The sequence below is a fragment of the Trichomycterus rosablanca genome, chromosome 3, assembly GCF_030014385.1.
Source record: "Trichomycterus rosablanca isolate fTriRos1 chromosome 3, fTriRos1.hap1, whole genome shotgun sequence".
Classification (NCBI taxonomy): domain Eukaryota; kingdom Metazoa; phylum Chordata; class Actinopteri; order Siluriformes; family Trichomycteridae; genus Trichomycterus; species Trichomycterus rosablanca.
Window position 1 is genome coordinate 33,659,622 of NC_085990.1, and position 25,712 is coordinate 33,685,333.

At 39.8% G+C, this 25,712-nt stretch overlaps 1 protein-coding gene across 2 annotated transcripts; it reads right to left on the reverse strand.

The window, feature by feature from the left end:
- cdk13 (cyclin dependent kinase 13) lies at window positions 1–24,746 on the reverse strand. Of its 2 annotated transcripts, XM_062991188.1 has the most exons (16): window positions 23,964–24,746; window positions 21,152–21,776; window positions 12,968–13,510; window positions 12,177–12,329; window positions 11,905–12,044; window positions 10,188–10,358; window positions 9,674–9,863; window positions 8,736–8,792; window positions 8,530–8,631; window positions 8,361–8,438; window positions 8,147–8,263; window positions 6,647–6,778; window positions 5,878–6,074; window positions 3,828–4,334; window positions 3,252–3,299; window positions 1–1,501 (listed from the first exon to the last, which is right to left on the reverse strand). In XM_062991188.1, the coding sequence occupies exons 1-16, from the start codon at window positions 24,286–24,288 to the stop codon at window positions 834–836; spliced, it is 4,053 nt and encodes a 1,350-aa protein (XP_062847258.1). In that variant the 5' UTR covers window positions 24,289–24,746; the 3' UTR covers window positions 1–833. The 2 variants fall into 2 exon arrangements, with proteins under 2 accessions (XP_062847258.1, XP_062847259.1); XM_062991189.1 differs by lacking the exon at window positions 3,252–3,299.
- Between the last annotated feature and the right edge of the window lie 966 nt (window positions 24,747–25,712).

Below are 25,712 nucleotides of genomic sequence, written 5' to 3' on the forward strand. Positions count from 1 at the left end.
TATAGGTTGTTGGCATTTCTTTAATAAACATTTGCCAAAACAACAAAAAACATCTTGGTAAAAAAAAGACACTGCTGTTCCTCGCCTTCTTTAAACGGGAATAAACTGGTCTCTTTTTGTTTTTAGTCTCTTGTACAATGGCTGTAGACAAGGGCTGGTGGAACTGGTGAGAAAACGCAGCTTTGTTTCCTTTAGTTGTTCAGTAGACATATCAATTGAAAACAGGCTAGTTGAAAACACAAGTGCTGCCAATCTCACTGGAGTTCTTTTTATAAAAGCCCCTCCAGTAAATAACTGACTGAACCCACAACAACGTTAGAAAAAAGGAGGGGGGCATAGCAAGAAAGAAAGAAACAAAAAAAACCCTACATTACTTGTCAATTCATCTTGTGCAGATACAGCACATCATTATTATTGTCTTATTGTTTCCACCTACTTTATTCAGTAGTGCAAAACACCGTAATACTAATCTGTATTGACGCAATTAAAGGTGTCACTAAGGGACAGGTCATAAAAACACTTACCCTGACTGGTAAATGCACATCCAAAAAAAAGTCAGAGTCAAATTTGATTTGCAGACAGCAGTTGAATAGATTATGAAATTAAAAAGAGAGGTAAGGAATAAAAAAAAGAACAAGAGGACAAAGATCCCCTCATTTGTCATCCCTCCAAGCCAAATTCTTCTACAGGAGTGCCTCCCTGCATCCGTTATTGAATTATTAAGAAATGAAGTGTGCCTCTGTGGTGCACTCAGTGCTGGCTTGATCCGTGGCAACTGCTTGTCATTTTAAAGTCTTTACTTGAACAGGGGCGAGTCTGTCACCTCCTCCAAATCAGTATGGGAGTCCCCTCCCCCTTAGTGCTGCAGTGTTCAAGTGGGGGACATACCCAAGAGGAAGAGGCGGTGCTCCAGACTGTGAGGGCGAGCCCCACACTTGGCCTGGAGGTGGCAGGGGCATGGAAGGGAGCGGTGCTCCTGGATCCTGGTTGTATAGATGAATACTCGTGGGATGGGGTGGGGGTGGGCCCTCAGGTATTGGGCTGTGATTGTACTCAAAACGATGGTCTTTATCTCCGCTAAACACCATACTGCCGCTTCCACCTGCAGAAAGTCCACCTGCACTGCCCCCTGGTGGTCCTCTATGAGCAAAGGGTACCGGGGCAGGGGGGGTCGGATGGATATGGGGGGGCATTCCTGATCCCATCATGTGGCTGAGGTAGCTGTCTCCAAAGCCTGCAGGAGGAAAGGGTGGAGGGGGGAGGTGACCTCTAGGTGGTGGAGGAGGAGGAGGAGGATAGTCAGGTTCAGGTGGACGTGCCGGTTCTGGTGCTCCCACAGAGGATGAGGAAGTGGAGGAAAGGCTCGGCTGGCTCTCAGGGGCCTGCCGGTAGTCCAGGTCTGCACATGGAGGGGGTTCCGGTGGCTCTGGAGGTCTCTGATTAGGAGGCAAAATGGAAAGTGGCTCTGGAGCTCTGCAGGATGATCTACTGTCCTCTGTCACTAAAAAACATAGGAACAAGTTTCATTCAGTGAGAGAGAAACAAATATACATCAACATCCACTGACCAGTATCTAGCAAGAGGAAATTTGTATGCAGCCTTAAAAACTGGCTAAAGTTGCAAGTATTTGGTGTGACCTGACCTTTTCATACACTTGAGAAATAGGAATCTGGCTCTAAACCTAAATGGAATGGAACCCTAACTAATGTCAGCATCTGGCAGCTTCATGGGGATGCCAAGTTGACCCTTCTACAAGCTTGAAGAAGCTTGATCAGAAGTGGTATTTGGTGGAGAACAGGGTGAAAATGCTAAGATTTGCTAAGGCTCACAAAGATTAGAGTGAAGATGAGTGAAAAAGAGTATTATGGAGTAACAAATTCAAGTTTGAAATTTTTGGGTCCAATTGTCAATAATATATGAGAAGAATAGTAGAAGAGAGATGAAACAATAAGCGTCTGCGGCCTTAAGTGAAACATGGTACAGGATCCGTCCTGGTTTGGGGCTGCATTTCTGCCAGTGGTGTTGGAGATATTGTCCGAATTGATGGGATCGTAAATGCTGAAAAAATTAATTCATAATGTCATTCCCTCGGGAAAGTGCCTGGTTGGGAATGCTTAAATTTTTCAGCATGATAATGATCCCAAGCATACTCCTAATGCAGCGAAATCATATTTGGAGACAGTGACAGTTATGGACTGGCCTCTACAGTGCCCAGACCTGAATATAATAGAGGCCGTATGGAATCACCTGGACGTAGAAAGAAATGAAAGACAGTCTAAATCTAAATAAAGATTATAGGAAGTGCTGAAAGAAGCCTAATAAGATTACTTCAGAAAACTTTAGGACAATCTCCTCAAAAAGAGTTCAAGATGTGTTTAGTGTGAGGGGAGGTCAGATTGTTATTAAACCTTTGCTAAAACAACAAAGCCAGTGGTGGCCTAAGACATTTGAACAGTGCTGTGCAAAAACCAATATCTGTGATGACAATGGGGTGCATCAGCATACTGTATATGTGAAGGTATCATTGAAGCAGAGGTATTTATTAATATTTTGGAAAGACACATGCTGCCGTCGATGATGTATTTTCCCAGGAACTCTATGTCTATATCAGCAGGACAATGCCAGGCCACATTCAGCATAAGTTGGAACAGTGTGACTTAACAGACAAAGGGTTTGTGTGCGCTTGACTGGCCTGCCTACAGTCCAGATCTGTCTCCTACTGAAAATGTATGGTGCATCATGAAGAGGAGAATCAGACAAAGAAAGGTTCAAGTGACCCAGTGGTAAACATCTTTCCCAGCTTATTCTTAAGTGTGAGACAGACAGTAATCTCTACATTTGTTCATAATTAACAACATCTTTGTCTGTCCTTGTGTTTTGGTAAATTAACAAATCACAGATTTCACTTTTACTACATTTTTAGAAAGTTTTTGAAGTTTGTAAGGATTGTACACTTGGTCTGAATATGCAAGAAAGACGTTTCACCACAGTACAGACTCTTATGTTGTGCAGACATAACTAGCCAGCTGCAAACAACGTTTACAAAGTTGCTATGGTAGCAGTGTGTGCGTCGCATAATGCTCCAGACAGCAATCGGCCCAGTATAAACATACTCCACCAGTTGGTTTTGTAAAAGTGTGGAACTAGGAAGGTTAACAACTGACGATTGACAAATACCCAACAAACAGGTCATTGTTTAATGAATGCTGTCGGTTATAAAAGGTCATTTCAATATATTTCCAACATCTGACCTGATATCTGATTCCAGAGCAGAGCTGCAGATCTCTCACCAACGTCAGCTTCAAAGAGACAAATCAAGTGCAGTGCTTAAATTGAACTTTGCAAAATTAACATTCAGCAAATGAGCAGCAGTGTTACCCAACAGAGGTATCAGGCCAACATCTGCACACATGCAATCATCTCTTATATTAAATTCTGCACATGTAGAGGTCTAGAAGACTTTGCACTATGCTTGAATACATGTATCCAAGAAGACTTGCAGCTGTAATTACTGCTAAAAATGCTTCTGCACAGAACTAAATAAATGATCCAAATCTGTGAATGTGAGAGTTTGATTTTTAACTGATTTTCAACACTACGTTTTCACTTAATCATTACGGGTGCTGAAGTGTAGCTTGGTGGATAAAAAAAGCCAAAACTGACCTTTCAAAATGTGTAAAATTTCAAAGGGGTCTAAGGGGTGTATAATTTAAATAAATAAGTCATTCAGGTTTATTTCCATTTTGTATTTAGATAAACCAACTTACATGGTAAAAAAAAATCATCATAAATCTCGAAACGGTGTTCATTTAATTAGGAAATATTACCTGGTGAAACGGGGCTCGGCTCGGGTGGTTGTTTCATCTCTGGTAAAATGGTAGGTGCAGCAGTTCCCACAGCAACTGAAGAAACGGTTCCTTCCACACCCTCAGTCCCAAGGGTTTCTGAACCCTGTTGAACTTTGAGTAACTGAGCTAGCAGCATGGTAACAGCTGTTTGTGTGGCTGCGGCAGAGGCCTCTCCATCGTGTTTGCCCTGCTGAGGGGTTGGTGGTGATGGAGGTTTAGGCATAGGTGGGGTTCGAGGGACCCCAGCCACTACTGAAGTCGAGAGTGGGGGTTTAGAAGGAGGGACAGGAGGCTCCACAGGCCTCTCGGGGTCAGTGGCTCCAGGAACGAGGGCTTTGGCGAGGTGCTGCAGGGTCTCAGGGTTCATGTTAAAGCCCATGGCTTGAGTAAATTGTGCAGAACCAAGTGGGGTACTTTTAGACTGGAGCAGGTTTAAAAGTACAGCCAACTGTTCCTTGGTCAGCTGAGAGTTGGGACCTTTCAGGTCTAAAAAATACAGAGTATGATTCTTAGTACATAGTTTTAATAATAAATGTTAAAACAACAATGCAAGTAATTAGATTCGCTTTAGTGGATAAACTGTTAGAAGTGAAAGAAATTACAAATTAAATTTCAGACCGATACTGAAACACAAACACTGGTCAACAAAAGCATGGACTTGATGGGACCTTTTTTTGCAATTGTGTGTCAATTTGTTCTTTTTATAGATAGTAGCTGGATTATTCTCCATTTTAAAGGTAATAAATAGCATTTGAAAGCCTAAACTTCTACATAAATAATGAATCCATCATCACCAAATCATTGAGTATTTCATTCTAATTCAACTGTTTTTCTATTGTAGTGGTTTTCTCCATTGTTTAATATTATGCAAGTTTACTACACAAGTTAGTTGCTGGCTCTTCAAATTTTAACATTTTACATTCAGACATTTACAAACACCATTTCTAGGACATTTTGTAAGATTTCGAGATGTAAAGAAGAATCTGATCAGTTAATTCTCTTGAACATTTATGTAACACACAACATAAAAAGAAATTACTTTTAATGTTTTGGCTTACCAACTTGATTTACAAAGACTTACATTTCAAAACCACCAAGTTTAGAAGTTAATGCTTAGAAGTACAGTACATCAGACAACTGACCTCAACCTTAATGAACAATTTTTTTGGTGATAAATTGGAATACTGACTGCTAGCCCACAAATGCTTTTTGACTGAAAAGGGACAAAATCCCACTGACCCATTCAAATCTGGTGAAATACCTTTCTGATAGTGTGGAGACTGTTACAGCTACAAAAGTAAGGGGGACTCCATATTAACGCATACTGTTTTGGAATGCAATGTCTAACAAGCACATGGTAAAGTGTTCACATACTTCTGACCATGTAGTTCTTCAAAACCAAGGTTAAGTGTGTTTGTTTGTTTTTATGATGCAATGTTATCTCATTTATGACATTTACGACAAGAATCTGTGCTTTATGCTATAGGTTTTGTGTTATATATATTTTAGTCTTATATTATTGAGGAATTTGAGGATTATTTCTGTATTATCTTGGGTGAAATTTTCTTTTAATGTATTGGGCATTTGTATGTATACCTTTCTCTTTTACAGTTGTACTTTGGGCATTTTATATGTTTTATGGTGATTGGTGTCTGACATTCTTTGTGGGTCTTCTCCTAGTATGAAGTGTTGGTGTGTCAACCTATAATGGCCTATTTTACAAACCAAGGTTAAAATCTATTCAGTTTTTTAACACAGCAGTGGAACCTAGTTGAGCGGGAACCGTGACCAAGTTACTGTGCATGACTGTTACATAACTGCTATGCTATATGCAGTAAATCATCTCCTCTTAGGCTACAGAAGAGTCAACAAATTCAATACATCTCTAGTAAAGAAAGTAACTCGTAATGCCAATAAAGATCTATTGAATATAGTCAATGATTACAACTATATATGAGTATAACTATGCTATATTTTAAGCAAAAAATGCTGATCTTTGTGGGTTGTGGTGATGAGTGTATTTGTTTACCCAGCAAAGCAGCAATGGTGGCACCGGGCCCCTTGGGTACTCCAGTAGCAGGGAACCCCTGAGGTGTGTTACTGCGGCTATCATCCAGGCCTAACTCTTTCCGTGGAGCTTTTGGAGCAACTAGTTCCTCGGGCATCTGCTTCTGCCTGCGACGCTTCTTACTCCACAGTTCATGACAATCCTGCCACAAAGGAAGACTAAAAAGAAAGAGAAAAAGAAAGAGGATTTTACATAAAAGTGTGTGGTCAATAAGCATTTGCATGAGACAGAGAAAAATTTAAGAATGAAGCTGACAGGATATTCAAATGAAATTCAAATACCATTTTGAAACATTTCACAATGAGCAGTTGAACTGGTAACAGGTGAGGGTATTATGACACAACCTTTGGTGGATACTCCTTTTATAAGCAATCTTTTCGTATATTGGGATTTTAAAGAAGCATATGCTGTCATCAATGGAATGTCTTTTCCCAGGATTAGGTCAAAAAGACAATGCCAGACCTCACTCTGTATATGCTACAAAAGCATGGCTAAACCTGCTGGTAGTCCAGATCGGTACACTATTGAAAATCTAAGCTGCATCATCCTTCTACAAAATGTTCCCGAGGGGTCTGTAATTAAACGGGCATCAATTTAATTTTGATTGTCCTTAAATTTGTTTACCAGATCGTGTTATCAGTGAGATATTCAACAAACAATACTAAATTTAGGCATAGTGTAGGTATATATATATATATCACAACAAAAAGTAATGAAATGGGACACGTACTCTGGTGGAGGCATCTTAGCTGGATCCACATCTTTGAGGAAATCACTACTCAGAGCCTGTTCTGCTGTGCAGCGCTTGCTGGGGTCAAGGGCCAACATGTGATCAAACAAATCCAGTGCTGCCAGAGGAATACTAAATGCAAAGAGAATGAGAAACAAACACTTATGGATTAGTCACTTTCCACTTATTAAAGCAATTCTTATTGTTTCTTTTAATTATTATTGCCAACACATTAATTGGCCTGTGGGATAAGTGTAGGTCAATCAAAGGTCTAAATGTGGCAATAGAATTATTGTGGGTTGAGCGTTCAAATCTTGTACGAATTATATTTAAATGTATTATATTTTTAATGGATTTTTCACACTTTATCCTACTAGTAATTTCCAATTACTGATTGTAAATACTCTGCCGCTTGCACAATCTGAGACCGCTTCTTCTCATCTGCCAGTGTTGGGTTCCCACACAGAGCCGTATGACATACAGAGAGCTATAAAATTAATGCAGGTAGTATGTTTGGCATAAACTCATCTCATCTTACTTTATCTCACCAATCTTGTTGTTAAATTTCCTGTTGCACTGCTGCTTGCACCATGTTGCTCTGGCTGCAGTCACAAGCACAACAGTAGCCAGCCAGTTCATATTCACCAGCCAGCTAGCTGTGAGGTCCCACACAGAGCTTTATCACCCACAAAGTCCCACTAATCTTCTTCTGAATCTCCCAATCACATAGTCAGTGCCTTAGCCAGTCACCAAATCGCATGTCACAGTAGCAGAGAGAGAAAATGTAACCGCCTATCTAAGTGCTGCTGATCATGTTCATCTCATTATGGCCACAATTTTCTGATAATGATAAATTCCACAGTAATGTTTCTAACCCTGTGAGGAATTAATGTAAAAAAAACATGTAACAAGTAACTGAGACTGTTAGGCACTCAGGTGGCGCAGGGGTACAGTATGCTAGCAGTATGCAGGGCTTCGAACCTCAGCTGTGCTATCGGTCAGTCGGGCATCAGCATGAACATAATAATAATAGGATCTATGGAGGAGAGGGCTGGGGTGGTTGTGTAGTGAAAACACATTATATTGTGCTATATCATAACATTATCTCTGGGACAATCAAGTGGCACCGCTGTAAAATATGCTAGCCCACTATCACTAGCATCCGAGGTTCAAATCTCATCTGAACATCTAGTCATTAATAGGGTTGAGTCAGGGTTGATAAATAAATTGATAATTGACTGTTCTGGCAGAAAAGTGGGGTCTTAGCCAAAATAAGGCAAAATATATTATTTATGATTATGAATATTTACAAATATACACTTATTTATCATTAGAATATTATTCAATAACATCTTCAATGTGTTTTCCACTCTTTGTGATGCAATATGTATGTGTGTGTAATTTAGTAAACATATAGTTAGTGATATTTCCTATGTGTCCAGACTTTAGGGACACCCTGCATAACTCCCTATATAAGTCTATGTTCATTCAAATACGTACAAAGCGAATTCTTCCCGAAGTCTACGCCGATACTGTTTCTTTGGTTTCATGGTGTTAAAGTAAGGCAGTTTGATCACATCTGGCCACACAGCAGGACATGGACTGCCACAGATACGACTGAAAAAAAGAGATCAGAAATAAAAGTTTATAGCAAAATGTTACATCCAGCCAAGAGGACAAACACAAAAGTATAAGTATTTGACATTCTATTTACCTAATCAGTTCTAATTGTGCCAGCTCTTGGTTGGCCTGAAAAATTGGTTTCTTAGTAAAGAGTTCACCAAGAATACACCTAGAACAAAAGAACACAGTAACGTTACAAATGAAATAGAAATGACAAATGCCCGATACTTAAACACAGTCAGAGTGAGCATTAGTCTTACCCGCAGCTCCACACATCAATGGCAGGCGTGTACCGCTCTTCCCCAAGCAGAAGCTCAGGTGGACGGTACCACAGTGTGATCACCTTATTGGTGTAGGGTCGGCTGGAGGACACAAAAGTGTTCATGACAATGAATTTGCTAATCCAGCATGAACAGCCTTATTCATTAATTACTCGATATGAGATTAAAGAAACTACAGAGCTTACCTTTCCTCTGAGCTGTAGAGTCGAGCCAATCCAAAATCTGCCAGTTTTATCTCCCCCCTAATGATGAGAGAATATTACACTTACAATTCGGAAATCAGTATTATTCTTTCTGATAGGTATCTTGTGTCTAGCTAAGGCATTGTTTCAGCAAACACAAATATATTAAGTCAGTAATACTGAATTACAATTCTTCTGAATAAGCAAGCTTTAGCTCTGCTTTGGTCAGTGCTGACAGCAAAGTGCCTAAAAGCATCTGAAAAGTCTGCACCGTGTACTGTGTTAAAGCTCAACATTTCTATCTAAATCTAACTTAGCATTGTAAGATGTATTAAAGTAATCTTAGAAATGTCCATATAAAATAAAAAAACAGCAAAAAACACGTTGGGCCGCCACTGCTAAGATCTAGGGCTCTTGAGTCCGAGTCTCAGCTCTGCTATCGGCTGGCCGGGCGCCAGCACAGACATGATTGGCTATGTCTGAGGGAGGATGGGTCAAAAGGATTCCTCATTGCTGTGGAAATTGTGGCCTCTGCTGACTGGTTGAAGGTGCCTGCAGATGGGAAATAATGACACAAGACTGATCCCTGTGCAAGGCCACCTCATGCAGATGAAAAGAAGTGGATTGGGTACAGCCATCCTTAGTCAGGGGGGTCAAACAGATTTGACTGTGTTTGTTTTTTAACTATGTCTTATGTAAGACACTCAGATGTTTCAGTGGCCGCTGAGATTTGAGCCCGGATCTACTGGCTGGCCGGGTGTCTTCACATACAATTGGCTATGTCTAAGGGAGAATGGCCAAATCTATGCAATGGATTGGAAACAAGTCCAGGGCATAACTGTCTTGCGCCCACTGTTCAGAGACCCAACGTGACCCTGATCAGAGTGAAGCAGCTGACAAAAATGAATTGTATCTCATTAGAGTTTATAAAGCAGACTGACTTGTTATTGAGCAGAATGTTAGAACACTTGATGTCTCTGTGCAAGAAGTTCTTCTTGTGGCAATAGTCCAGACCCTCCAGCAACTGCCGCATAAAGGATTTTATGTGGCTCTCGTTGAAATGGACCAAACCAGATTCCAGAAGCCCCATCAGGTCATGGTCCATGTACTCAAACACCAGGTAAAATGCTCCTGCCAGACAAGATTTCAAGTTAATACGAACTGTAATGTACAATGTTGTGCAGAGTGCTCAAGTTTGCCTGTTTGTTAACAGCATTAGCCTTGTAGCTCCTGTGCAAAATTTAGTACAAAAAACTTTACCAATAAAAGCAAATAAATGGTCATTTTAGCAATAAAATACATACATGAATAAAATACTATTATTAAACATTATTAACCAATGTGTAACCAAAATGTCAGGTTATTAACTGTGTTTAGGTAACATTAAATGTAAATCCAGTAAAAATTTACAGCTGCTCAAAGATAATGGAAACAGTGTAGGTTCTCAGCACTTACCCTTATCATTCTTAAAGTCAAGTGCATCCTCTTTATCTGTGACGATCTCCTTCATATTAATGATGCTCTTGTGGTTAAGCTGACGCAGAATTTTGATCTCTCTGATAGCTGTAATTGGGAAGCCCTCTTTCTCATTGTCTAATCGCACTTTCTTCAAAGCCACCATCTCACCTGTTAGAGATTAAGGATCAAGTCAAATAAAATGTTATAGGCAAACCTAAGCACAGCTTTAATTCCAAAATTTAAGGAACTTACACATGTTTCACTTAAGAAACCAGCACAGATTTTTATTTATTCAAGAGTAAAATGAGTCTACTTTTCTGTAAGACAGGACACTGGGGGCAGCGCTCAGGTGACGTAGTGGTTTATTATGCTAGCCCGCCACTGCTGAGACCCGGGTTAGAATCTTAGTGGTGCTTAAGGCCAACTGGGTGCCTGGACAGACATAATTGTCTGTGTCTGGGTGCAAAAGGAATGTTCAGAGTATCACTGCCTTAGTCACATGGAGCCTAGCTTTTTTTCTTTCTAGTCTAGTCCCAGTCAAGTCAGAACATGTGATAAAATGCTGTGAACTGTGAAATCAATATCAAAATATCTATTGTTGAAATTTAGAGCAGCAGGTCTGTAGTGTGTAAAAAGTATTTATTTAGTTTTGAAATGTAAACAGTAAAAATATTTACTAAAAGGAAGATTAAATTACAGCAAAATTAAGTAGTCATAAACACATACTGCATTATTTTCCACCTCTGTAAATAACCAGTACCAAATCAGGGTTTCTACAAATCAGAAAAGACAAAGACTAGGAACTTGTCCAGGAATCGTTCAATTCTTATACAGTTTGCAAGACTTCTAATTTAGTTCATGACAAATGTATAGTTCCTTCAGTAAATTTGTAAGTGTACAAGGTTTTACTCACTTTACATGTGAAACGTGACTCAAATCTGACTTTGTCTTGAATGTGATTCAGAAGTGTCTATTTTATGAACAGGACCTTAGTCTGAACAAGCAGATTAATGTGTATGCAAATTTTAAAGCCAGTCTGACTAATAATCTGTCATATTAGTGTAATAAAAACAAATGGAAACTTCTGCAATTACTGACACGTAAAGCCACACCCTGTTTTGTTTTAATTAGAATTTGTTGTTGCAGCATCAAATGACATGTGCTGATCAAACCTCATCATCTTCATAAAGGTCACAGCCACACAGTTAATCAAACGTGTTGATCCTTAAGAGACTAAAAGTGCAACAAAAACTAAATAGAAATATAAATTTCAGTTTTAATGTTTTATCACCGCTTTAACCTGGTCAGAGTTGTTGTAGGTATGGTCTACCCAAAAACACTGAGTGAAATGTAGTAACACAACCCGAACAGGATGCCAGTCGAAACAGAATGCCAATACATAGCAGGGCATCAGCAATCCCCCCACCTCAGACATAGCCAATCAATCACCAGTCTGTAGAAGCCTGACCAGCAGATAGTGCCACTGGGTACAATACAAAACAATAGTATAAACAGCCTAAAAACCAAATCAGATCCACCTAAAGTCTGAATTTAACACTAATTATTGCAGGTAGTCTATATTTCCTCCGAAAGATTCTACTGTCAACCACTGACTTCCTACTGAATTGTTAAATAGGATGGTTACTACAGTAATCACACTGATCTGATTTCATGTTAGTAGTACAGTTTGACATTTTCTTTTCTGGCATCTCACCAGTGTCCTTATCCTTGGCTTTGTACACTTGTCCATAGGTGCCTTCTCCAGTGATGCCAAGAATTTCAAACTTGTCAACGCACCGTTTCCCCCAGTCTATCTCAGTCTCCTTAATCTCTCCAAAACGTGGGCCACATATTCTGCAAAATGCATTGAAAAATTACATTGGTTCAACATTTAGAACTGAAGTACCATGCAAGCGATGGAAATTATTTAGAAATCCACCACTAGCACCTTACTACCAAAAGAGGAAATTATCAATGATCACTTACTTTGGTCTCCTTCGCAAAACAGGGGTTCTTTTCTCTTCTGACAAGGTATGAGGTGAGCCACCCAAGAGTTCGGGAGGGAGGGGGAGGTCAGACAGGAGTTGGCGAGTTTTCTTTTCTGGTTTCTTCTTCCCTGAGTGTGTTGAGTTCTTTAGACTATAAATAGATTTTTGAAAGGGTGAATATGATTGGCGAATGACAATATCAATACTTCAGCTTAACTCCAAAGCCACAAAAGAAAAAAGAAGAAAAAAAAAAAAAAGCAGTGCACAACTCACCAGGAATCAATAGTCAAATAACCAATATTAAATCATAGTATTTACTATTATGTGTAACTGGTTAAAAAATAAATAAATAAAAATACATAATTAGATTTTTTTTCTGGATTTCCCCCCAATATAGTCATTTCCAATTCCCGATTGTAAATCTGCTGCCACTTGCACAACCACCAAATCAATGTGTCTAATCTGTGGCCAGTTCTAATCACCACCAGTGGTTGGTTTCCCGTATCACGTGCGGAGAGCCACGCTAAGCTCCATATGACTTCTTCCAACCAGTCACAGAGATTGTATATTGCAGCAGCGGCAGGATGAAACCCCATATGGCCTTCCCTCCCTCAAATATGACCAGTAGTGTTTGGGTCCGGTTGGTGGCTCTACAGAGATTTAAACTGGCGAGTTAGAGTGTGCTAGCGTGTTAGGCAGCTGCATCTCTCAAGCACTCCATTTGACATTTTAAACAAAGGTGAGCACAAATAAAGGAAAACGGGTGACAAAAAAAGACTTGGTACAGACCTATCACCTCCCTCGATGTGGTCTGTGAGACTGGGTGGCATAGGCAGTGAAGACAACAAAGTTGCCGGAGCATTCACTTTCTCCTTCTCCTTTCCCTGAGCGATCTGGACTTTCTTCTTCTCCTCCTTCACCCTTCCTTGTGAAGGAACCTCTAGGCTGCTCTTGCTGGTCTTGTCGGTGGGGGATTGTGGCTGGCTGGGTGCAGGGCTTCTGGGACCTTTCTCAGAGACTGGAGGTGGGGATGGGGGTCTCAGCTTTTTCACAGCATGATTGGTGATGGGACTAGGCTGGGGTGCAACAGAAGAGGAAGACGAACCCTTGGTCGGTGTCGAGGCGTTACTGGAGCTCTTGGCGCGAGCAGCCTCTGCAGCTTTCGCCTTCTTCTGCTTGCTAAGCTCAGCTGCCAGACTGCTCTTAAAAGTGAGCGTGCTGGGTGAGAGGCTGGAGGGCCGCGAGTGAGAGCGCGAGTGTCGATGCCGGCTACGGGAGCATGAACGCCTTGATGATGTGTGCGGGCTCCGAGAACGTGATTTCCCTGGACGCCTAGAAAAGCAAACAATACAGTTTGTTAAACATAAAAAAAATTATGGTCAAGCTAAACAGAAAACAGCCAATGACAATGTTACTTCTGACAAATTTAACAAGCAGCATGTTCCTTTGATTAAAAAAAAAAAAAAGGTTGTTCAACAATATAATATAAAGCAATTATAAGAAAATAAAACAAAGAACAAGAATGCTATAGTTAAGGCAATATGTCGAAAACACGAAAAACTTCTTAAATTTCATGAAAACATCTTAGAATGAACATACACTGATCACCCATACCATTAAAACCACCTCCTTATTTCTATACACATTGTCCATTTTATCAGCTCCACCATATAGGAGCACTTTGTAATTCTACAAAGTCCTACTGTAGTCCATCTGTTTCTCTACATATGTTTTTTAACCTGCTTTCACCCTGTTCCTCAATGGTCAGGACCCCCACAGGACCACTACAGAGCAGGTATTATTGGTGGATGATTCTCTGCACTGTGACAATGACATGGTGCTGGTGTGTTGGTGTGTGTTGTGCTGGTATGAGTGGATCAGACACAGCAGTGCTGCTGGAGTTTTTAAATACCATGTCCACTCACTGTCCACTCTATTAGACACTCCTACCTAGTTGGTCCACCTTGTAGATGTAAAGTCAGAGACGATCACTCATCTATTGCTGCTGTTTGAGTTGGTCATCTTCTAGACCTTCATCAGTGGTCACAGGACGCTGCCCACAGGGCGCTGTTGGCTGGATGTTTTTGGTTGGTGGACTATTCTCAGTCCAGCAGTGACAGTGAAGTGTTTAAAAACTCCAGCAGCGCTGCTGTGTCTTATACTTATACCATGTCCACTTATACCAGCACAACACACACTAACACACCACCACCATGTCAGTCTCACTGCACTGCAGTGCTGAGAATCATCCACCACCCAAATAATACCTGCTCTGTAGTGGCTCTGGGAGAGCCCTGACCATTAAAAAACAGCATGAAAGGGGGCTAACAAAGCATGTAAAGAAATAGATGGATTACAGTCAGTAATTGTAGAACTACAAAGTGCTTCTATGTGGTAAGTGGAGCTGATAAAATGGACAGTACGTGTAGAAACAAGGAGGTGGTTTTAATGTTATGGCTGATCAGTGTATGTATTGGGTCATGATGCTGTGATGAAGGGCAGGTTGGGCGCCTTGCTTTAAAAACATTATCTGGTTTGTTGGATTTGATCTGGTTTGTTGGATTGCTGTTGTCCTGCCTCTCACATGCGATCATTCAGTTCTGATTGTAGTAAAGGGTGGTGCAATGTAAATAATGCTGAAGATAGTAGATGGTCGTTGCACCTTCTGTCTCTTATTAAAGTAGGCTAATACATTATATAATGCATTTAGACACTGAACCATGAGCTTGTTGGACATACCATTTAAAAAACAAATGGTATTAAAATAGAGTTATCTCGATGTCATCTTTTCAGCTATAACAATAGCCACTCACAAGAATGTCTGTGGGAATTTGTGGTCAGCCAGTCAAAACAGCATTTGCATGGCTTGGTTAAGAAAATCTCAATTGATGTTCTAGTTTATTCTAAAGCGGGGCTGAGGTCAGGGTTTTGTGCAGACCACTGGAGTTTTTTTGAACCAAGCTTTTCTTCATGTCTTTATAGACCTGGCTTTATGCGCAGGGGCACACTCACGCTGGAACAGAAAAGGGCATTGTTACCAAGTTGGAAGCATATAATTTCCTTTATACAATTGATTTATTACACCTGTTGCAATTTCTGTGGTTAAAAAATCTGATTTGACACTTTATGGACAAAAGTACTGGGACACCCTAATTTGAGTCACATGCATTTTAATAGACAACTGTTGTTTGCTTTTGAATGCGTTCAGCTGACACCTGTTCTAACCACCACACCTCAACTGCAGTGATCAAACCATACCAGAGGTCCTACTGATGTAGGCCTCTGAAAGCCATTTCAGCAAGACTGCTTATCATCATAGAAATGTGCACCCACATAATGTTCAGACATTTACCACTAGCTTTTATCCTTTACTAACTGACCTCTGTAATTAAGCTGAACACTTCAATTGCATGCATTATGATTCTGTTGTCTTGGCCACTGTAAAGGAACAGGACATTTTCAAGTCTTAGTCCTCTCAAGGTTTCATCTCTACTGTAATAATGAAATTGTATTGCCATTGTATTGACATTTACATTTATAGAATTTAGCGGGTGCAGTTATCCAAATTAGGGATGTTAATGATTAACCAGTAACAAGAAAGAAGTCAATGTTCGACTAATGCCGTCGGTAAAAATGTAATTTAAAATCATAACAGCTGATTCAAATTAAGAGCAGAGCTACAAATCTCTACAGAGCACAAATTTGAAACGCACTCTCACCCAACCTCAGTGTGCATATGGCAGCTCTGCATACAGCCACACTGAGCGGACTGGTGGCCAAAGCCCTGCGATGGATTGGCACTCAGCTCGTTCCTGCCTTGTGCTTAGTGCTGGACCATCTGCAACCCTGACCAGGATAAAGCATTTGATGAAAATGTTTAGTTACCGCTGATTGTTAGACCCCTGTTTGCTACAGGCATCATGCAAATTCTGGTTTTGGACACAATGTTCTTGTTGATCTTATTGTTGTACATTCCTGCCACATTTGTTATGTTACACTGTTCACTAATAAATAAAGCATGTGTGTCTGATTAACATAAAACTCTGTATCACGATTTATTGATTTTGATGAAACATTGCTGGTTATTGTTTAACCATTAACTAATGCCTAACTTGCAGCCCTAATCCAGCGATTTGTAATTCTGTAATTCGTTCAAGCTAAGTATGATCAGTTCGAAATAAATAAATATATATATATATATATATATATATATAGAAAGAGAGAGCGCTATATATTAAAACATACTAACTTCCATAATCCACATGCATAACCAAAATGAAAATTTCACCAGCCATCATCACCCCTCGTGTTATTAGTGGCTTAAACAGAAAAAACTCAAATTATTTGTAAGACAATCATCAGCTACAGCTTGTGTTGTAGACGTGTACAAAATGTGAGAAACCTAATTTGCTTATTTAAAAAAAAAAGAGTCAATATTATAGGAAACCAATTCATGAGGAAAATTCACATGGTGCTTAGTGCGGCTCACCGTATGCGATACGGCTGAGTGGGAACCCAACACTTCGAGATAAACATAACTGGATTAAGGGAGGAAATTTCAGAAAAAAACCTTCTTTTCCCAGAAACAATTTACAGTCAGTAAACAAGTCTTTGTTGATTGACTATATTTACAAAAATCTGAATCGTTTTATTTTCAGCTCAACTATTGTATTACCATGATATATGACAGCACATTAACATAGTACATGCATTTATGCCCTTTATTAAAACAGCTAAACAGCTAAAAAATATTCTGTTTTCCTTGCTAACAATCAAGTCCGATGTTGATCTTTACTGTTCTCCATAAGGCCTTGCTTATTCCATTATTAGTGAGCCTAGGGACACCACATGGTTACGTATTAGAACTGTGACAAGATCAGACAGGGCAGATCTCTAAAACAAGTATGTAGATCAGAAGAGATTTACAAAATCATTATTCACTCCAGAAATGCCACTGTTATATGAAAAGCAGACATCTTTTACATTTTACAGAAAAATGTTGCAACTCTGCAGTAATACTAAGAAAAAAAAGGTTTTACTTGTTACAGTAAGACATCATTCATGAGTGAATCAGCAGTAAATCACTTTGATACTGGGCTGCTAAGTAAAGACATGCTTTTCAATCTAAAGCTTGCTTTTTCAAATGGGCTAAAATCTGGCTTAGTCAGTGGTGCAGACCATCCAAAAATTCTGATGTTGGCATAATAAAATGAATTAAATTTTCAACAAATGATAGTTATCATGGAAATGCAAAGTATTAGCTGCCTCATACACTGTCAAAATGTCTTATATGCCCCTTTCTCAAAATTGTTTGTATATTGCTATAGCTTATGACTATGTAACGGCTGACTTAAATAACTAATCACACTTTTTTTCCAAAACTATGCGATTCATTACAAGAGTGTTGATTGTCAGTGTGTACTTTTTTAAATACATTTTAGACTGGGGTGACTCAGGAGTTTGCCTCCTTTAAATAGTACCATGACTGGCTAAACTCACCAAATTGCCAGGTGAAGTGGGAATTTTTTGAAGCATTTTTTGAAGCATTTTTTTGTTTGTTTGTTTGTTTGTTTGTTTGTTTGTTGTTTTAATGCCACTTTTAGTGTAAAAGGGGCCTATTAGGAAAACCCAAAAGCCAGGAGTTTCAGTATATGGAAAGTTGTGCTGATAATGATGATATCTAAAAGTAGTCAAAACTACATGAATGCTTATTAAGCCTGTCTCTAATATCTTAAAACGCTAGTTACACTTCCCCAGCATCCTGAACGCGTTCATGAATTGAGTCACTACATGTAAATGAGGTACTAAATTAGTACATTTTGTCCTTTGAGAGGTTTTTAAAATTAACCATTGTAAGCTTTCAAAAAAGTAAGAAAATACTACACAAGCTACATTAGTAAGGAATACACATGTCGCCCATATCCTGACAGTGACACCACATGTTTGCCTCACTATCTTCTTCCCTGTAATAAATCAGAAGTCAGGCAATCCTGATTAAGTAAGAAAAGGATATACTATATTGATGACTTTGGCTTGCTATTTAGACAACTGACGTGATTATTATTATCATCATCATAGCTATTAGAAAATTCAATTTAGTTTTTCAAAAACATACAACAAACTACACTTGTTTTTTTGGGCTCTCATGTAAAAAAGCAACTATTAAATCAGCATACATCACATTTGTTTCCATTCAGATTTTTTAGAAATTAAAGCCAAAGACAAACTGCTAACCACAGCATGCAATGTTCATGGACAATCCAGATTGATTTTTTGAAGTTAAACAATCCATATTTATATTGGCAAAGAGAAAATCACCAGCTGTAGTCAATCCTAAACACTAATGAGAAATTAGGAGGCTGTGCCAAAAAGTGAAAACATACTTGCAATTATCAACACAAGTTGGTATTTTGACCCAGCAGATTCTGTCATATTTTTTAGAGAACCCACAAGTCCCTTGTGAAAGAACTCAAACCTAAAAATCTTGGGGATTTACGCAATTAATCACACACAACAAATTAGCAGGTTGTGCCGATTCTTACTAATAATGTTCCTTTGACCAAAAACACCCAACATAATAAGTAGATGGATTAATTACAAAGATTCTTACGAGCATTATCGTAACATAGCAACTGCAGTACTAATTGAAAACGTAGAAAATGTTTTTACTTGATAAAGTAAGAAATCATTAAAGTGAATCATAATTAATGAGATCATTTATGGATACTTTGTGGATTTTTGAGCCAGTGGATTTGTATCATATTTTTAGAAAACCCATGATAACCTTGTGAAAGAACTCAAATTTGAAGAACCCCATTAAAAACCCCCTATCAATCAAACATAGAAAGAATTATTTAAATAAGTTTATCACAATTATTTAAACAGTTACAGGAATTGTTTAAATCCCAAGATTGCCATGACATACATGTCTCCTTTTGGTAAGTGTAACCTTTGATTTCAACTGTGCAGCACCACTGATTTCACAATAGTATGTCGATTCCAAAGTGCATGATTTGAAACACAACCCATGTGCAAGGGCAATCAACTTATTCCTATAAAATGGTACATTAGCTTCTACATATCAGATATTCATCAAATCTAGGATGTCTAGCTACACAATACAAATTAGCTCACAAAAAACAATGCACTAGCTGGCCGAAGGGAAGACAGCGAACTGGATTTCAAACAGACAATCGTGTTATGTGGTGCAAAGAGAAGACACGGAACCAGTAGTACCTGAAAGATAATCAATCTATCAATATGTGATATGCATGACTGCACGACACAAAATTGCATAACATACTGTTTTAAACTGCACCTTTTAATCTGACTCCTTTAGTTTTTTGTGATGTTTTTGAATTGCTTCTGTAACGCTGATGTTTCCCTTTAGGGATTAATAAAGTAATCCATCAATCAATTAATTATTGGCTTATTGGCTCTGGACACACCTCTGCTGCGGTTATAAGTCTGGCTATGTTATGGCATGCTTTGGCTTAAAACACTAAGCCTCTAAATCCAGATGACCAGTCTGCCCAAAAGTAAAGAGTAAATAGCGTGTGCACAAAGCTGAGGTATACACCAAAAGTGTCATTGCAGGATGTAGGATTTTCATTGTCTGAGTGCAACAAAATGACATTTAAGCATTATATAATGCCATTTTTAAGTTTATTATTAACAAAATTTAAGAACTCCCATTCTATCGACCCCAACTCTAAAATTCACCAAAAACAACTGGTCTGGAAGTAAAATTAACCAATAGGCTAAAGTTTCGAGCTAATTGTCAAAAATGTCCTATGAACATGTTTTCTGTTTGCATTGTCCAAAGCAGGGGTTTTGAACCTTTTTTAAACTTTTAGCTCCTTAGACGGAACGAGTCTGACGGTCGGTTACAGATCTGTGGTAATAGCAGTTTAATTAAGCTTTTCAGTTAAGCTTTTTAATGTAAGAGAGTCACACAAAATGTTCTGTAGTAGCTGGTGTTTATTTAAAACCACGACATTTAATTAATAACAGTGAACACGGAGAGATAACTGAGAAGAGAAACTTACGCTTCACATAAAAACGAATCAACTCATGAATCAATGAATCACTTATAGCGATACTGTGAACAAAGCGTCTCTTCTAAAGGCACACACACACACACGCGCGCGCTGCTCCGGTTTATCTTTACTGTGAGGCTCTTTAAGTTTATTTACTGCTAAACCCGCCCCCCGATCGGAATCGGCTATCGGCTGATGTCCCTGAAAGGAGATCGGAGATCGGAATCGGTGCCAAAAACCCCGATCGGTCCATCTCTAGCCAAAACTATTGATGTAGGTTGCTTATCGGCATCGGTGCTATCGGAATGGATGGCCTCGCTAGTGAAGTGAACAACGCAGTCATTGTTTTTGTCATTGCATTTGCTTTTTTTCAGACCGAGCAGGATAACATTAAATATGTGTGTGTGCGCGTGGTGTGGGTGGAAAATTAATTGCTTTAGTTTTAGAAGTAAAAAAATCTTGTAATGTCACGCCACCCTGGACAGGAACTCGCACCCACAGGTTGAAAACCCCTGATCCAAACAAACATTAAAACTAAAATTATTAATGAAAATTGTTTCGTACATACCCAATGTGCTATGTTCCTATGGAAATTAAAAATACAGGTATCCCCTGCTTTTAGAAAGTTTGCTTTACTCCACTTCACTGTTACAAAAGACCTGCATTAGTATCTGTTTTTGCTAAGTGAAACAAAAGTGGATTTTTGCTTATATGGAAGAAGCCAAAAAAGCATCAAGCATTTGTTTTGCAGCGAGTACTTATAGAGGCAGTGTACACACTGAGCAGTCAGATTCTGGTCAGTGAAACTACACAGTACATACGTTATTGCCATGCTAATACTGTTTGATGTGTCTTTTCATAAAGTGCACTTACAAGACAAAATAAAATTTTAATCATCAGCAATAAAGCTTTAGTTATATTAAGTCAACATTACCTTAGGTCTGGACTGGGGCTCACTGATTTCCTGTATGGGCTGCGAGAACGTCTCCGGCTGTATGGACTGGCTGCTGGTTCCCACTGCTCATAGGGACTCTGGGAGCGACGCCAGGCGTATGGGCTACCTGGGGAGCGCCTCCGTTTGCTCGCTGGACTTTTAGAGACTGCATGACCACTGAAGAGCTCGGCATCCCGGCCATAATAGGAGGTGGAGTTTGGAGAGAGCCTTTTACTGTAGCTCGAAAACTGATTGCAGGAGGGAGACTGGTATCCATAAGAGTATGACGAGTATGGGCTGTCTGCTTTAAAGCCAGGACTTTTCCGGTAGGTTCCCCGAAGCTCATCACGGTCATCACGGTACGCCTGCGGGGTTTCCTTTTTGCTTGATCTGGTCCTGCTTCTGTGTCTCTTTGATTCCCGTTTGTCTGTTGACTTTTTGCCATTGCTATCCTGGTTTCTTGTGCGATCCTTTTCCCGGTTCTTGAGTTTCTTTTCTTTGTTCTGTCTGCTTTCATTTTGTTTTGAGCTTGGCAGATCAGGCTCTCTTCTCGACCGTTTTCTCACCGCCAGGGCTTCGTCTCTGGACTCGGCAGGATCACCCCACCGGTCCAGGGACCTCTCGGCTGTAGGTGGCAGAAGGAAACAAATTATTTACCCAAGTAAAACATAAATTCACATTAGGTAAAACACTTGCTGATGTATAACAGCCACTGCTTGTACTTTAAGTAAAAACATATTTTCACTTTATTTATTGAGCATGATTTAATGGGGGAAAGGAAAGAATGCATTCCACAGTACAGTGACAGTGAAATCACTTACTGTGCTCTGTGTGTGGACTTAAATAAAGCCAGGTAGTCAACTCAATTCCAAAAGCTAGGATTTAAAACCAAAAATAGTGAACTTAAATTTTATCAGCTGGCTTTATCTCTACAATTATAAGTTTGAGTTTTGTAGTTTGAGCATGTAGAGGGTTTTTTAAACTGAGTTATTTATCCATATTCAATTTTAACCCAATACCAGCGGAGACTGATACTGTTCTAATACGTACGTCATCTTAGAAATAAAGAAGGCTGTTGGCAAGTAACCTATGGCAATAGTAAAGACATAAACAAGTGCCTTGTTCACAGTGCTCATTTGAATGACGTGTCACGTCTAAAAATCACGCTTAGTGTTGAAGTAAATCCATCAAAATCCTCACACTAAGCCAACATTTGAAAGTAACACTGGCACATAGAATTTAGGAAATTCATAATACATACATTATTGCACACTGTCCAATCACAGAATAGCTCTTTTCCTCACAGCACTCCACACAAGGTTGCCAGGAACAGTGCGTAATTTAGAGACATGGGACTTGGGACTTAGTTTACGAGCTTTCAACTGCAGACTTTGAGGGAGAATCAGCCCATGCAAATTAAAATGATGATGATAATCTAGAGCAGCTGAATGCCTTGTCATATGTACATATACGAGTGTACAATACAATTAAATAAAATGTTTACTTCTGCATTTCCGATGCTGACTGTTTATGAAGCCAGGGTCTGAGCACAGGGTCAGCCATTGTACTGTGCCCTTGAAGTAGGGGCCTTACTCAAGTGTCTCGAACCCACAACCTTCCAAATGATAGCCCAAAGCTTTACCCACTAGGCTATTTTTTTGTGATTGTGAATTTAAATGTTAATGAAGTAGCATGATTTGTTAAAATGAGTGAGAAAACCAGTTTGGTGCTCCAGTAAATCTTCACCAAATTTAGGAAAAACATAACCACTACAAACTGTGCATTTTGTTTGACATACGACCATTTGCCCGTAAAACAAGCCGGCAAGCCGTAGCCTAGTGGTTAAGAAACTGGACTAGTAATCAGAAGGTCACTGTTTCGAGCCCCACCACTTCCAGGTTGCTGCTGTTGGGCCCTTGAGCAAGGTCCTTAACCCTCAATTGCTCAGACTGTATACTGTGGCAGCCGCTTTGGATAAAGGCGTCCTCTAAAGTCTGCTAAATGTAGGTGTAAATGTAAAATATAAGGCTGTTTAGGTACAGAAAACACAACACTATGTGGATTTCATGTTAACACTACACCACGTTCATACATGGGCCGGATACTGTCTTTAATTTTTAATAATCGAAATCGAACAAATGTCAACAAAAACAAAAACAAGGGCAGTTGTAGACTAGCGATTAAGGTACTGGACTAGTAATCAAGAGGTTCCAGCCCCACCACTGCCAGGTTGTCACTGTTGGGCCCTTGAGCAAGGTCCTTAACCCTCAATTGCTCAGGCTGTATACTGTCACTGTACTGTAAGCCGCTTTGGATAAAGGCGTCTGCTAAATGCTGAAAATGTAGATGTAAATGTAAAATATAAGGCTGTTTAGGTACAGAAAAAAACAACACTGTGGATTTCATGTTAACACTACACCACGTTCATACATGGGCCGGATACTGTCTTTATTTTTTATTAATCGAAATCGAACAAATGTCAACAAAAACAAGGGCAGTTGTAGACTAGCGATTAAGGTACTGGACTAGTAATCAAAAGGTCACTTGTTCAAGCCCCACCACTGCCAGGTTGTCACTGTTGGACCCTTGAGCATGGTCCTTAACCCTCAATTGCTCAGACTGTATACTGTCACTGTACTGTAAGGCGCTTCGGATAAAAGCGTCTGCTAAATGCCGATCATGTAAAACGTAAATGTAAATTTGAAGTGTAGTTAAGACGATTTGCGGCTGGGACTTTTAGTCCAGTCGCTGCCTACACAGGACAAACGTACGCAAAACCGTGATCATACTTTGGTCATAGGTTATTTCGCACCTCTGGTTGTTGAAGACGGGCTAGCAGAGAACTGCTCCGATTGAGAGCTGACATCGTCGTACTCCACCGCTAAATCGTGAACATCTCCGTCCCTGAAGAAACCGTCGTGTTTTTCGGGTGATCGCTGGGGTTCTCGCTGCTTGGCGTGCTTGTGCCGCTTGCGCCGGGATGCCGATGAGCGCCGCTTCCCGTCCGGGTGCTTCTCCCGCCGGCCAGAGTTCACTCCAGCCTCGGCGCTCCCGGCAGCTCTGCTCCGCCCGTCGTGTCTGCGGTTCCGTTGAGACGACGAGCTCCGAACTGAGTGAGAAATCTCTGGATTAGGCATTTAAACAGGAGATCGAGGTTAATATTCCGGTTTTGAAGGCTTTATACGCAGGTAACCGGTCTCTGAGAAAAACAAAGCCCAACATTTGCGGCGACTAGAACTGCTTTAGTAGCCCATGTGTCCAAAGCGTCTTCTGTTTACAGTCTCTTCTCTACAAAATCCACCACATTAACACTTCTAATAAATATGCGTCCAATTATTCTCTGTAAATGCTCCAAAACAATAAACAAAAGCCCGGTAATCCAGTTCTGAGCATTTCAACATGTGCTAGCTGATAGCCGAGCAGTCTTCATCAAATCCCCTTCTTCCATGCTTTCACTCAGGTCCGCGCGTCCACCTTTTAAACGAATACTGTATCCATTAGCCCAGGTGTGTATTTAAAAACCAATTTTAGTCTCAAAAACCTAAAGAGAAAAAATAATGTACAGTAAAACTTCTGGACGCTTTCCCCTCACACACTCCTGACTAACAGGGAAGTAACGTTAAAGCTAAGCGTCCCTCATTGACCCAGGAGCTCTTATCCGCCGTCAGCACATTCACAACACAAGTAATAATAAAATAGTCAATAATAAACAAGTCTTATAAAAATCCATCTTTCTTTTTGTAAAGTCAGAATTATAACTTATATCTGAGAATTATTTTGTTCATATTGCTGCTAAAATGTAGTATCATTTGACGCGAAACGCAGCTATCGAAAGTGCCGTATGCAATTTCACTCTTAGGCCTTCTGCCAGACCAGACATGTTCGCTAAAACCTGTTCGACTCCCAAACCTACAGAATCGACTCTGAATCCAAGTGCTGGCAAATCGAGGGAGTCGATTCAGCGACTTGATTTTAAATAGTTTCCTTTGTTTTCGTTTGGCATGTTCTTCTGTGTCAGCATAAATTTCTTCCAGGTATTCTGGTTTTCTTCCAGCTCCCAAAAGCATGCGGAAGTTGGATTGGCTAACCCAAATGTGTTATTTTAAATTGTCCTTTGGTGTGCGTATGCTGACCTGCCTTGGATTGTCGCCCGAGTGGTGCCCGCGACCTTGTTCAGGATGGAGCAGTTTGTGAGAAGAAATATTTATTTATTTGTTTTTTAACGTCATGTTTCACACGCTTTGGTTACATTCATGACAGGTTAGGTAATTACTAGTTACACAAGATTCATCAGTTCAAGTCTTTAATGTCAAACACAGTCATGGACAATTTTGTATCTCCAGTTCACCTCACTTTCATGTCTTTGGACTGTGGGAGGAAACCAGAGCTCCCGGAGGAAACCCACACAGACACGGGGAGAACATGCAAACCTTCTTGCTGTGAGGCGACAGTGCTACCCACCAAGCCACCATGCCACCGAGAAGAAATAAAAGGATACATAATTACTGTAAGGTCTGGACAATATGGCAAAACATTGTTTTATAATGCTTTCCATTAATTA

Coding starts and splice junctions, on each gene's coding strand:
- cdk13 (XM_062991188.1), bottom strand. CDS start 24,288: ATGCCTAATCCAGAGATTTCTCACTCAGTTCGGAGCTCGTCGTCTCAA. Junction 10,359..11,904: donor AGCCAAGGATAAGGACACTG/GTGAGATGCCAG, acceptor AATCTCTAACAG/GTGAGATGGTGGCTTTGAAG. Junction 3,300..3,827: donor GCCGAGCCCCGTTTCACCAG/GTAATATTTCCT, acceptor GTCTCTTTGAAG/CTGACGTTGGTGAGAGATCT.